Genomic DNA, 14,284 nt, shown 5'->3' with positions numbered 1-14,284 from the left:
AAGTTTTGACATATATAGGTTTGAGCGTAGCCTTAAAAATATGATATATATATCACGATTTTATTGGTAGAAAGGATATTACAGAAGGTACGTGATTGAGCTGTAGTGGATTCTGAGTAATAAAACACAGGTATTGTTTGTTAATGAGCCTGTCACCTGTATATCATATCTGACAGTATCTCTCAGTATCTGTCTAGCCTCTACAGCGACACCATGATGCGCCAAGGTCTCGTCAACTTCTCGCATGGATTCTGGGCTTCCCTAGCTACTGCCTCCCGCGCAGCCTCCTCCGCTGCCTCCTCGCGCCCCTTGAATAAACCACTCGCCTCCAATGACATGCCACGCCCTGGAGGCATCGCATCCTTTATGAGGCTGCCTGTCCAAGGCGACACAAAGGGTTTGTTTGTAGTGATTAGGGACATTTTCAGTAGCGTTTCTAAAGGTTTGTGGTGCCGTGTTCAATCTGAAAGTATGTGAAATGAGTGTGAAAAGATGAAGAGTGAAAAGATAAGCATCGTGAACCTGTGGATAGGATGAGAGAAGTGTGGAAGAGAGTGGCGGCGCCGAGTGTTACGCATGGTAAGGATGTGATTACGTGCGGCAGAGTAGATTAGCAATTAAGGATACGTGGCACCGAATGCACCCAGGTATGCAGTGACAGAGGCGTTGAGAGGACACGTCATGAGGTGGAGCACATTTATTTAGGGAAAGGTATGTGAAGCAACCCCACGATATAAAGCAAATTTAATGTAAATGGATAATACAAGATTAGTGAGAAAAAGGTGTATCAGTGGACTGTAGGCAGTAGCGAATGGGGGAAGAATTAAGTGTGATAGGATGGTACAGAAGAATGGCATGGTACCTGGGTGTGAGTACCATTCTTTTTAGGGGAGACAGGTTCTGTATGGCTGGAGAATGATTGATAAAAACAAAGCGAGGGAGATCGGTATGTGAAAAGGTGGAAAAGTGACATAAATGAAGAGTGGAATGTGTCGGACTGGGCGAATGGAGAAAAAAAAAATAAATAAATGGAACGTAATTTGCCCAGACGTAGTTTGCATTTAGACGGGAAGAGTCAAGAGACAAGATCCAAATTTCCCAGAGGATAGTTTACTTAAAAGAGTGAACCATGAGTCACGAGATCTGGCCTCGAAGCAGAGGTTCATTGCCATGAAAGGAGTAGAACGCGGTACTGAACTGCTCTCCTCTCCTCTTAGGGCTTGATGCGTGTTTCGTGGGCGTGCCCCTGGACACTGGAACCTCCAACCGCAGCGGCACACGGTTGGGACCACGGCAGATAAGGTGCGAGTCTGTGCTGCTGCGGCCATACAGCGCCAAGGGCCACGACCCTTACAGCTGTATCAATGTGGCTGATGTCGGGGACGTGAGCTTAAATATGTACAAGTAAGTGGAGGCGTTCTAATAATGTACTTCTTACCTAAGATAAAAGAAAGGAACAGCTTTAAAATATTATACAGCGGCATGCAGGCAATATACATCATAATACTGTCGCTCCTATCCCTGGCTTATTTCCTTCCCTAGTCTCCCGGATGCGTGTAAGGATATCCAGCAGCGGTATGCTCAGCTGATCCAGGACGGCTGCATCCCCCTCACGATGGGCGGCGACCACACCATCACCTACCCCATCTTGCAGGCCGTCAAGGTGAGCCACCATCCCGCGGGGAAGGGTGGGGCTGCTGGGTCATCGTAAAGTACATGGGTTTAAAGCTGTTCTATTTTCAGTTTTATTCATTCTCGTAGATTTTCTCATGTAACTTCTCATTCCTATAGAACTCGGTGCATCGCTTTTTCAGTCAGTCTCAGTCCGTGGTTATTAGTAGGTTATATTCCTCCGATGCATTTTAAAGATATTCATGATTTGATACCGTTTCGCCTTGCCTTCCGTGGTAATTAAGTCTGCTTCCTTGATATTAAACACACATTAACTTTTTTTTTTTTTTTTCTTGACTACTTACTTTATTAAATATAGTATGTTGTATAGATTCTACCGGTAGTATGTACCTACTACTTTGAGTGGTAAGTCAGAACAAATACTTTGAAGTATGAGCAGAAATAAGTGAGTGTCAAGTTCTTAATAATGGTTCGAACGATTTGGTGCTATTGTCAGCTCGGCACTGTGGAGCTGTGTGTTGGAGGTTCTTCACTGTGTCTGCGCTACGGTAGCATCCCGTGAAGTACAGTTGGCGGCTTATCGTTATTATGTATCATGTATTAATTGTATTTATACTAAAAATAATAATAATAATAATAAATAAATAAATTCAGGCCCGTTATGGTCCCGTGGGTCTGGTGCACGTGGACGCCCACAATGACGTGTCGGACACCATGCTGGGCGCCAAGATCACCCACGGTACACCGTTCAGGCGGGCAGTAGAGGAGCAGCTCATTGAACCGCACGCTACAGTGCAGATTGGCCTGCGGGGTACGAGCCACGCCGCAGAGGGACACGCCTGGCAGATCAGTCAGGTGAGGTGATTGACCTGATGTGAGAACAATGTGGCACTAAACTTTATTTTTTGTTTTATGTGCTCTTCAAAGGTGTGCTTGAATAAATGGGTCGTATTGACATATTGAGATATTCTCCCCCTTTCCCTCTCATCAAAGAGTTGTAGTAGACACATTTCTTCTTGGTTCTTTCCTTTTCCAACTCCCTCACTGATCACTGACGGGGTACAGGGTTTCCGTGTGGTGCCTGTGGAGGAGTGCTGGTACCGCTCCCTGGCACCCCTCATGGAGGAGGTGAGGTGCTTGATGGGGAACAGGCCAGTCTATCTCTCCTTCGACATTGACGCCATTGATCCTGGCTTCTGTCCCGGAACAGGTGTGTTAAGCGTTATCTTTACCATAGATAGTTATATATCTGTCTACATAGTACGCAGATATGAAAGGCATTAATAAGAGTAAATCTAGTCAAAAATTTAGCTCCTATTTACAGGTACTGGTAGCGAGGTGTCATGATAGATACCTAACTTCTCATCCTTTTATGACGCCAATGTGACATTTAATTTATTATGACCTAAGAGTAATCACCACCCAATCAGCAGCTTTGTCTTGTTTGCGAAAAGAAAAACAACTCTAGGATATGGCTCATTTATTGGTGAGGCTACAATATGATTTCAAGATAAAGAGCTTCTCAGCTATATGTAGGTGAACAGACCCCAACACAAGGTTTTAACATACTACTCTAACTAGTTCACACCATTGAATTGCCTCTCCCACTATGCTATTGCCAGTAAAGATAAAGAAATATTACTTTGATTCTATCAAACATTTATTTATTATTTTTTTTTTCATGTTAGGGACTCCAGAAATAGGGGGCTTGACACCCATCCAGGCCCTGGAGGTGGTGCGGGGCTGTGCTGGACTCAACCTTGTAGGCTGTGACCTGGTGGAGGCAAGTCTGTTCATGATGTACAGAGTAATTTTAAGGAATGTGTGTTAAGATCTGTGAATACTAGGGAGATGCTTTCTAAGCTTTTTGTTACTAGGTGAATTTTAACAGATAAAGTGTTGATGGCTACAAATTATGATGAGAAACTTTTCCAGGTTGCTCCACCATACGACTTTGAGGGCACCACGGCACTCACAGGAGCCAATCTCTTGTTTGAGATGCTCTGTTCTCTTCCTGGGGTCAAGGCACCTCAGTGATATGTCCAGTGCAACAATCCAGGCTCCATATTATAGATATATTTAGCAAAAAGGTATGCTGACACCACTAGAAAGTGAATTTGTTTGCCATGTATAGTTGATTCCCTACTTGAGGAAACAGTTTTCCTACCTATGATTCTAATAAAACTGATGCCATCTTTTTTTCATGGTAGTTGTCACTGGCTAATGCTGAGCTGCCTCTCTCTATGCTTCTCATGCCGCCTTTGCCATTTCTCTCTCTCTCACCAGGTGGCAGTTAAAAGTTAAAGGCAATTATATAGATACAGCTGTGGAAACATTATAGATCCAGCTGTAGAAACAAGAAGGGAGTGGGGATGGGGAGGTGGACATGAATTGAGGCTGAGACAGGAGATATAGTATACTACAAGTTCTGATCAGTCATATTTACCTAGTAGTGTCCTTTGGTTGACACATTGCTCTAGGTTAATGTAAGGGTAGGAAGGCTACTTTGAGTAGGGAGCCAGCTGTACCTGTGGTGGGTCAGGGAAGATTTGTCCTTCCTATTCCTCTCATTCCACAGAGGTGTACTGCCAAGGTATCATAATGTGGAAATTGGTGCAATGTCTTAACAATTTTGGAGGCTATTAGGTCTATCTACTGAGATATTCGGGCAAATTTTTTTTATTCTTTTCTTGAGTACTTCATTAAATCCTGACCTATGTGGAATATAAAGAGTGGTTATAGGAAAGATAATAGCATTGTTATACAAAAATCTGTATTGTAAATTTGTTTACAGAGCTGCCAAACTGAAGAATTAAGTTTACAAATGCCCTTCTAGCATCATGAATTAATAATTCTTAAATCAACTTTATTCTTCATAACTGGAATGTCTGCCAAACAAAGCTGAAAGGAGCAATTTATTTTTTCTGGGGTATTTTAGAAGATACCACCTTCAAGATAAACATTAGCTCAGCTAACTGATGGGACAAACATCTTGGCCATAAGAGCTTAAATACAGGTCCTATTTAGCTACTGAACATATATTTTACAACCAGTTATATAATGCACAATTTGTTACTCAAAGGAACTTGTCTTGCCATTACTTGTGTGTTCAGCGCATGACTGGCATGGCTGTTGCTGACTGTGTGGGTGTGACGTCAGTCTCTCGCCACATCTGTGTTACCGTCTTCAGCTGCGTGTAGAAGTTGATTCCCTGCCAACGAGCATCATTAATAAAAAATTGATTTCTTAATACAAATGAAATATTTCACTTACATTTACAAGGTTTCCTAGTTATCATAAAGCCAGATGATGTTGGCCCATTATGACTTTAAAATGCAAAAGGAATTTTATTGAATATGTTTTACTTCTGTCTGAGAAGCATTAAAAACCCTTGTGTAATCCAAACCAAGGTAAGCAGATATTGCATAACTTACAGCCTTTCCATAGAAGTTGGCATCCCCCAAGAAGGATCCCCGGGAGCCAGTGAAGGAGAACATGGGCAGAGGGACAGGGATGGGCACGTTGATTCCCACCTGAGGAAGCAACGAACACATCATCAATGCCTAAACCGCAGAAGGAAATACTTACTGTCCACATGCAATATAAAACTAGCAATTTCCTTCACTTTGTTAAACCAGTTACCAGTGAAAATGGTCATCAATAAAAAAGATAAAAAACATCCTTCAGCAATTCCATCCAAAACACTCAATTATTGAATAACATGAAATTTAATTACAAAATGAAAATTTTTAAATCAATCAATATTAGATAACTCACCACTTTTCATCAAAATTGCTATAAGATTAGGAGCTAAGAAATCAGCTGCCTGTGAGACAAAACATGCCTAGTAGTAGACCTGACCTGGCCAGCATCAGCTGTGTAAGTGAACTTCCTAGCCGTGGCTCCATTGGTGGTAAAGATTGCAGTTCCATTGCCATATGGGTTCTCATTGATCACCCGGATGGCATCATCCAGAGTATCCACAGTAAGAGCCACCAGCACAGGGCCAAAGATCTCCTCCTTGTAGCATTGCATATGAGGCTGCAAGAGAAATGTTCATACCAACTTCATATTTTTTACCAATACTGAGTGATATCTGCATGCTCTTTCTTAGTTCTATATTTAATTAAATGATGTAGTTTGTAATGATTACACAGTATACTATGCTTGTGAAGTTAGATCTCCACACTTCAATGGGCATTTTTTTTTTCCCTATAGTATAGAACTCAAGATTAGATAAGACATTAATAACAATCATCCACTGTCCATTAATAAAATTCTGACCTTAACATCAGTGAGGATGGTTGGTCCCACAAAGTTTCCTTGTTCATAACCGGGGACAATGAGATTTCTTCCATCCAACATGCAAGTGGCACCTTCGTCAATGCCAGACTGAACCAGACTACAGATACGGTCCTTGGCAGCTGGGGAGATGACTGGTCCCAAGTCTGCTCCAGCCTCGTGTCCAGCATTCACCTTCAGATTCTTGGAGCGCTCTGCCAGCTCTGGCAACCACTTGGCAGATTCTCCAACAAAGATGGCAGTACTCAAGGCCATACACCTGAACACATGTCCAACATAAATACTCTTTTTTTTTCACATTTCATAATGCACACTATGTGACAAATACATTAAGACTGCTGACAAAGTATGCATCACATAAAAGTAATTTTACATATTAAAAGCTACCAAGCTTAGACACTTAAATCCAAGCAGTGCTGATTGGTTATTGATCTAAACTTCTAAAGATTAATCCCAAGCTTGAATGCAAAAAATTTTGGGATTCTGCTTAGAGTTATCTGGCATACAGCTCACCTCTGTCCTGCAGCACCAAAGGCAGCTCCCACTAGCTGGGTGAGGGTGGTCTCCTTGTTGGCATCTGGCATGATCACCCCGTGGTTTTTGGCACCCATGTTTGACTGCACACGCTTGCCCTTCATGGAGCCACGTTCGTAGATATACTTGCCCTGAGAAAGTAATGCGGCCAACTCAAGATGGTAATACTATAATGCAAATTTTGATATAAGCCTTCAAAACTATGGAAATTCAGTGAAGAATGAGGGAACATTTAAGAATGAGACTAGATATACTCACAGCTTGGTCAGATCCCACAAAGGAGATGGCCCTGATGTGTGGATCATCACAGATAAAGTTTACAGCTTTGTGTTGACCATGGATCACATTCACCACCCCACTAGGACAGCCAGCTTCCTGCAGCAGCTCTATCAGCAACATGGCTGCACCAGGGACCCGTTCTGATGGTTTGAACACGTAGGTGTTGCCACACACCACAGCAACAGGGAACATCTGCAAAGGCAACAGGCATCAGGCTACTCTAACAATACATTGGGGAGGTCTTATACCTTGTCAGGCAAGTCTTATAAGTAATCAACTTTTAAGTGCAGCCCATACCCAGAGAGGAATCATAGCGGGGAAGTTGAATGGAGCAATGCCAGCACACACTCCAAGAGGAACACGATACGAGTGTGTATCCATGTCCTTAGAGATGCTGGGCATGGTCTCCCCAAGTTGCAAACTGGTGATACTGCAGCAGTGCTCCACCACCTCTGGGGAGGCATCTTACCATCACAACCTGCCACTAACTTAAACCATTTACTCTGTAGCTAAATCATGATTAAAGAATATTCTGACAATATGCATATAATTCTATTAGTTACTAACAAATCAATAACCTCATGGTGAGAGTAAAAACTATTGGTTTAAAGGGAGAGAATTTTCTTGATGGCTGACAGAAAACGACATGAAGAATAACAACAGGTACTCACGCAGGCCTCTCATGACATCTCCTTCAGCATCCACCAGTGTCTTTCCTTGCTCAAGAGTGATGATCTTTGCCAATTCGTGCTAACAGATAAAAATTATAAAAATAATGTGGAACAAAATTTTACACAGAATGAGACAAAAGACCTAAAGCTTCATTCTATGTCTTAGATCTTGTACATGAAGGGAGATTTCTTGTGCCTGGCAATTTAATCCCTCATGGGATACCTTTCTCCTTTCCCCAGCTGTGCAACAAATTCCACTCCTGTTTTACCAATCTACTCCCACTGTTTCACTCCATCCATCCACCTTATTCTCACACTGCTACTCACACTCCCTCTCTCCACCTCACTTACTACTGTACACTTTCTTCATCAAATGGACAGGTCTGATGACCACATACCAAATATCACCAGTGTTCAAGGCTTTGATAGAATTTAAGTTAAGAAATCCTTGTAGACATTTAGACAAATCTTTAAGATCTCAGTTAAAATGCAATAATTTCATAGCCAAGGACTATGATCTTAGGATGTTGAATCTGAACTTTTGGGGACAGGAGAACTAAAGCTCAAAATGTTGGATATAAGGTTACTTTAAAATTTATAATATCAAAAAATCTTACAATGTTCTGCCTGATGAGTTGCTGATACTTGAACATGACCTGCTGGCGAGTGAGGACAGACGTCTGGCTCCAGGTGGTGAAGGCCTCCCGGGCAGCTGACACTGCCGCCTCCATCTCATCTTGAGTCGCCAATGGTACTCGGGTCACCACCTGGATCAACAACACCATTTTCATCACTTGCACAACACAGGTACAAACACCTATGTAGTTTTGGGGATGCAAATATACCGAGACCATTTAGAACAATTAAACAATGTTATAAATTTTATCTTATTTGAAATAGAATGTTTTGTTTTTTCTATGCAAATTTTTTATTAAAATGTCAAATTTGAAAAGCTTTGTGGGTGGCCTTACCTCATTTGTAGCAGGGTTGTGGACATCAAAGAACTCCTTTGTTTTACTTTCTACAAACTTGCCATTGATGTAGAGCTTTGTGGCAGGAGCAGCAGAGCTGTAGCTGCGCCACAGTGGGGTGAGAGTGTGAGCCCCCTAAGGAAAGGCAGCAGAATGAACAAGGACAATACAGAATAACACAAGGTAATCATGCAAAATTAGCATGTACTATAATTTGTTCAATAACCAAATAGCAATGTAAAAATTACTTAAGGAGCTAATGGCAACACAAAAAAAATAACTTAAGCCAACAGTAATATAAAAATTACTTAATAAGCCAAATTCTTGCAAATGTATCTCTTCATTTCGCCATGATGTTTCTGGTTGGTGGCAGGACATACAGTACTCACTTATCAGTACATCAGTATATAGTCTGACAGTGTTACCAGAGTTGAGACATTTTCACAAATTGGTCATTACACTTGGATCACTTCAAAGAATGCACAACACTTTTATCAAAATGAACTTTACACACAAAAAATTTGTCCATGATTTATTACCAATTATTAATTTTCAATCACTATAACCTATCCAATTTCTGCAGAACAAAACTTGCATGAGTGACAATAAAATAATAAGCCAATAAAAATACTATAACCAATATCTATAAACGAACTGATATCACTCCTGTGTAGGAATATTTAAAAAACACAGTCATATACTGCCTAATTAAAGGGAGAACACAACCCTGTCAACCCACCAAAACTACTTTTATCTAATCTTTCAAGGTGCCTTTAATGAGCATACATTAGCAACCTGAAGGAGTCTATTCCATTCATTTTCTTTCTAACCAAGCATTAACCGAACATCATATAGCTGAATTACACGGATTAAATAAAAAAAATAAATAAATATATATATATATATATATATATATATATATATATATATATATATATATATATATATATATATATATATATATTTGCATTGGGTATCACTGCAGTTTCGTCCAATGGAGCGAGAGGAGCGGGGTACTGCAGAGAACAAGTGTCTGGGGAAGCAGCCTTGAAAGGGGGCGAGGGGACCACCACCTCATAGCAACAATGCCCTACATCCCGAACCCACATCAATACCACTGCAGTGACCACCAACAAACACTTTCAAGGGCCTAGTGGTCATGCCATGCTTGAGGGTGGCACGTGATAACGCCCATAATCAGAAATAGAACGCCAATAAATACCAGACCGTGCATCCAAACTCCCTACGGATGCAGTTCCTCATTGCATTTCCAGTCATTACATTTGCATTACTGATCTCCACGTCACAGCAGTCACCATCACTCCCCTGACCCTCGTGGCAGGTGGCAAGAAGTGTTATTGAGTATATAATGTCTAACATGTACCTTCAATGAGCGGAGAAGTGCAGACGCCATGATGATCTGCGTGGGCCCGACTGACGACTGAGCGTGGTGGTGGCCTTGCTTCATGTGGTGTTAGGAGGGGGAGGGGCTGGCACCGGCGTGTTATGTTATAAAACCATATTAATTCACACCTCTCATTGCTTCTCGTCACTAGCAAGACTGTTTTTTTTTTATGGAATATCGTTGTGTGTACTCCCATACTCAAAATGTAGTGAAATATAAGCAGATAAGGATAATGTATTCAGTGATGGTGGCACCGGGTTACGTAAATCAACTTTAATTTTTACTTTCATTCTTATCACTACTCCTCATCACTGAGAAGGCCGTGGTTTTCCTTTTGCATAATTTTATGTATTCACATAGTCAAGCTGTGATGAAGTACAAGAAGTTAAACGGACAGTGATAGTGGCACCGGCTTGATATGTTATGACTTATGAAACCACTTTCTTGAAACCACTTTCTTCCTTCTTACTGTTACTCATCATCTATGCGTTGCTTTTCATGCAGCATCCACAAGATCTTAGTTTCACAAATTTGTGTTTCCATAGTCAAGCTGTAGTACTGAAATTACCTATGCAGTAATAACGACACCGGCTTGTATCTAAAGTTATAAAACCACCTTAGTTAACACTTCTTCCAGTCCCGATAACTGACAAGGCCTTAATCGGTTTTAATGCAGCATCATTCGGTCTGCAGTACTCACCAAGCTGTACAATACGAATGGACTGTATATTGCCGTTGCCTCATCAGCTCGTTATGTTATAAAAGAACATTAATCCCAGTGATGTTAACTTTTCTAGCCCACATTGTCGTACCGAACCACCAGAATTATCGTATTTTGCCTAATATTATCGTACATCCAAAGGAAAAATAATATACACACATCAGAACTGCATTATACACTGTATTGAACATTTCATTAATTTTCATTCATTTTCATATGCAAATGACATACTACACATACAAAGGTTACACAAAGGTGTGTGTGTGTGTGTGTATATATATATATATATATATATATATATATATATATATATATATATATATATATATATATATATATATATATATATATATATATATATATATATATGAGTTAAGTTCGTGGCAATAGACTAAGTGGTGAAGCTGACGGCAATTTAACATTCAAGGTTACGACGGCCCCGCCCTGCCAGATACCTGCAGCACTGCATGCACAGTCACATCTTGCCCCCTTTCATGCTGTGCCTGTCTCCTCACTGCTAGTATGTTCATTCGCTTTCTTGGTTAAATAGTGTTGCAACCACCAATCTAACTGTTACGGCCACTGAGTTAGATATTAGCAAAGTTAGACATTTCCTGGGTTGTGTACCTACAAGTGGCTACAAGTGTACAAACTGTAGGCAATAGTATATGCAGTAGTAGAGGTAAACGATACGATGATAGAGTATCATCGTACAAGTCATTACATCATCAATGACTCTCAGCTACTTTATCTACAATACTCATACAAACATTTCGTGGCTGAATTATCTAATCGCTTTGAACAAGATGTGGGTCTTTCAAGTGTTCAAAGGTGTTTTCATTATTCAAGAGATAGTTTGATAGGAATACATTATCTACGTACACAAGATTTCTAGTTAACTACATGAAATAGCATCTCTCTCTCTCTCTCTCTCTCTCTCTCTCTCTCTCTCTCTCTCTCTCTCTCTCTCTCTCTCGTTTCATAATGCATCCCATTTCCTGTTTGTTTATTTATTTCCCATTCTCTTTTTTATATTATTGATATATCTTATCTTATTTAGTTTCTTTGTTTTTGTTTTACGTAATGTGTAAATGAGTACAATACACCACTTTCTGCGTGTGTGTGTGTGTGTGCGGGAGAGGTTGCATAGAGGACCAAGAACAAGTGGAATTAATACTTGGGTCATCCAGCAGTGTGTTGCGTCATGATTCTGAGCAAGGGAGCTTACGAAGTTACGAGTGACAAAGGGAGACACGACAGAGAGAGGGCTTCTGCTGCTCCGGACAGGCGCTAGCAGCCTATAGTCGGTAATACACTGATGCAACGTGGGGCTTCCAGAGAGAGAGAGAGAGAGAGAGAGAGAGATGGGGGGGAATAATGCTCACTTAACACAATTAATAATCAATAGATAAAAAGAAAAGTTGGATGGGTGAAGAACAAAGGCTTCTAGGTAGGGAGATGAAATCAAGACAGTTGAGGCAGACGGTTTGAAGGAAGAGGAAGCATGCGATAGACAGTTGTTATGAGAGCGAATGACTCCGCTAGGGATTAGTCATGATCATACAAAGCGACCAAATGAATCTGTATACTGTTAGTTAGGCCACGATTAGCGGGGGGGGGGAATTAAATGGCAACTCATTAGTAACGCAAGGGTTAATAAAGACATGAAGAAAAGAAGAGAAACGAAGAAAAAATAATCAAATAGCATAACATATGTCATTATGATAATACATTAAACGTTCATACTTTTTCCTCGTAAAATATCGTTAGCTTCCCTTCCTCCACACACCCCTCCGCGTCTCTTTGTTTTCCTAGTGACATATTATGCAATCACCCTTCCTTTCCCATTAAGAGACTGCACAGGACAGAGAAAGGTAATAAATGACAGCTATACATGAATGAATTACGGGAGGTGTGAGCGGCGCCGTGTGACAGGAAAGTGTATAGAAGAGAGAGTGAGAGAGTCGTCTAGGTTCAGTGGCGCCGGAGTCGAACATTGTGGAGAGAGGCTACATAAAATACAAAAAAAAAAAAAAAAATAGTTACGGAAGTGGGAGAATGAGACCACTTTCTACTGATCCTGCCCAGCTGTAATTGTCTTCCTTAGAAATAACATCGCAGCGATCACGAGCAGTAATAATGGCCATGCCCTGTGTGAAATTATTTTATTTGTCTTACTCTTTCTATACCCTCCCCTTCCATCCCCCAACCATCTCTCTCTCTCTCTCTCTCTCTCTCTCTTGTGGACTTAACAGCAGTATACTGTACAACCTTTATTGAGATTACATTGTGTTCAAACGAGTCTTGTCAGAGCTGCAACGTCAGGTGTTATCTCTCCCCTGTCTCTCTCTCTCTCTCTCTTAATACAAAGGGAGAAAGAAATCTAAGGGAGCACTAGAGTGAGCGGTGTCTTCCTCTGATTCCCTCCGCTGCTTCAGGTCCCTGCTTGATGACTCACCTTCTCGGAGCCTTCTTGCTTCTCACCGGTTCCTCCCACTACTCTAGTCTGGCCAGAAGGGAATTCTTGAAAACGTCCCCGAGAGAAAATTCAGCGAACTGGCGAAAACATTAGTGGTTGATCCTTACACGATTAGATAAAACTAAAAGGAAATATGAATATCAAGTTAAGACGACAGATGGATAGCAAATTTCAAGGTTCCTTATGTCTGAATTAGCAATATTACACCACGTTAAGTAAGGAGCATCACTCTCACATCCCACTCACCTTACCTTACCTGTCTGCATTTCTCTCTCGTTGCGTTACTGAGAGAAATAGGAAAAGAAGTCTGTGGTCAGCTTTCACACACCCACTCACTACTTGCCGTGACGTGTTTTCCAATGCAGGAATTAAAAAGAAAGTTTCAAGACATCTTTAATTCTGGATAATACGTTTAGCTCTTTCTTATAGGGATTAGCGCCACACTTGGTCTTTTTTTTTTTCAAGTTTTCAGTGCTTAAAGAGAGAGAGAGAGAGAGAGAGTAACGTGACTCACCTTGCCTTTGACCTACTGAAAATCTATGTAGCTTCCACCTCATCCCATCCTGTCAGCTGCATCCGAGTTGAACGTAATGGACTCAGCTTCTTAACAGGCACGGTTGTCAAAGCAAATGAACTAATTAGTGTGTTTTTTTTTTACTGAACGATGTTATCATTAAAAGTGTGTGTGTGTGTGTGTGTGTGTGTGTGTGTGTGTGTGTGTGTATGGTACCTGCTTCACTGTTCTTTCTAAGTGTTTTCTAATCGATGTCAACTGAAATTCTCTCTCTCTCTCTCTCTCTCTCTCTCTCTCTCTCTCTCTCTCTCTCTCTCTCTCTCTCGTCACTGACTCCACTGCACGTATATAAACTCTCGTGCTTAGGGAGATCATTAGAGCAGCTGCAGACACATCGATTGGGCGAGAGTCCGTTACTGATCGAACACTCTTCTACTGTGTACCTACAACCATACATGAAGATTATGAAGCTGCACGGATCTCTATGTACACAATCATACATACGCACATACATAGACGTAGTATACATATGCACGCTCACGTTCCGGGCTATTGTTGTATTGTTGTCATTTTATAACGATTGTATACCAAGCGAACACCTGCATGAGAGAGAGAGAGAGAGAGAGAGAGAGAGAGAGAGAGAGAGAGAGAGAGAGAGAGAGAGAGAGAGAGAGAGACTAAATATAGACCGTTTCATTAGTTGATTATGATATAATGAAGAAAATGAAGAAAAGGAATGGTGGACTTCATATTGATTAGATAGTTAAATGAATGGA

The 14,284-nt window shown here is 41.0% G+C and overlaps 2 protein-coding genes across 2 annotated transcripts; one reads left to right on the top strand and one right to left on the bottom strand.

Annotated features, from left to right (window-relative positions):
* The first annotated feature begins 175 nt into the window (after window positions 1–175).
* LOC123506361 (guanidinobutyrase-like) lies at window positions 176–3,943 on the top strand. The gene is made up of 7 exons (XM_045258401.1): window positions 176–397; window positions 1,218–1,404; window positions 1,543–1,663; window positions 2,287–2,487; window positions 2,698–2,842; window positions 3,321–3,415; window positions 3,568–3,943. Exons 1-7 carry the CDS (start codon window positions 214–216, stop codon window positions 3,667–3,669), a joined length of 1,035 nt encoding a protein of 344 aa, XP_045114336.1. The 5' UTR covers window positions 176–213; the 3' UTR covers window positions 3,670–3,943.
* A 448-nt stretch (window positions 3,944–4,391) lies between these two features.
* LOC123506360 (probable methylmalonate-semialdehyde dehydrogenase [acylating], mitochondrial) lies at window positions 4,392–9,898 on the bottom strand. The gene is made up of 11 exons (XM_045258400.1): window positions 9,774–9,898; window positions 8,390–8,524; window positions 8,036–8,185; window positions 7,419–7,497; window positions 7,045–7,199; window positions 6,727–6,939; window positions 6,448–6,599; window positions 5,917–6,193; window positions 5,494–5,673; window positions 5,067–5,165; window positions 4,392–4,843 (listed from the first exon to the last, which is right to left on the bottom strand). The coding sequence occupies exons 1-11, from the start codon at window positions 9,855–9,857 to the stop codon at window positions 4,742–4,744; spliced, it is 1,626 nt and encodes a 541-aa protein (XP_045114335.1). The 5' UTR covers window positions 9,858–9,898; the 3' UTR covers window positions 4,392–4,741.
* Window positions 9,899–14,284: the final 4,386 nt, after the last annotated feature.

The sequence above is a fragment of the Portunus trituberculatus genome, chromosome 19 (assembly GCF_017591435.1).
Source record: "Portunus trituberculatus isolate SZX2019 chromosome 19, ASM1759143v1, whole genome shotgun sequence".
NCBI classification, from domain to species: domain Eukaryota; kingdom Metazoa; phylum Arthropoda; class Malacostraca; order Decapoda; family Portunidae; genus Portunus; species Portunus trituberculatus.
This window is presented reverse-complemented; position numbering and strand designations above follow the sequence as displayed.

Excerpts from the sequence above, each read along its gene's own strand:
- LOC123506361 (XM_045258401.1), top strand. The coding sequence starts at position 214 with ATGATGCGCCAAGGTCTCGTCAACTTCTCGCATGGATTCTGGGCTTCC. Across the intron at positions 2,843-3,320 it reads TGGCTTCTGTCCCGGAACAG|GGACTCCAGAAATAGGGGGC; the intron begins GTGTGTTAAGCG and ends TTTTCATGTTAG. Across the intron at positions 3,416-3,567 it reads TAGGCTGTGACCTGGTGGAG|GTTGCTCCACCATACGACTT; the intron begins GCAAGTCTGTTC and ends AAACTTTTCCAG.
- LOC123506360 (XM_045258400.1), bottom strand. The coding sequence starts at position 9,857 with ATGAAGCAAGGCCACCACCACGCTCAGTCGTCAGTCGGGCCCACGCAG. Across the intron at positions 8,525-9,773 it reads CACTTCTCCGCTCATTGAAG|GGGGCTCACACTCTCACCCC; the intron begins GTACATGTTAGA and ends GCCTTTCCTTAG. Across the intron at positions 5,674-5,916 it reads CCATCCTCACTGATGTTAAG|CCTCATATGCAATGCTACAA; the intron begins GTCAGAATTTTA and ends TTTCTCTTGCAG.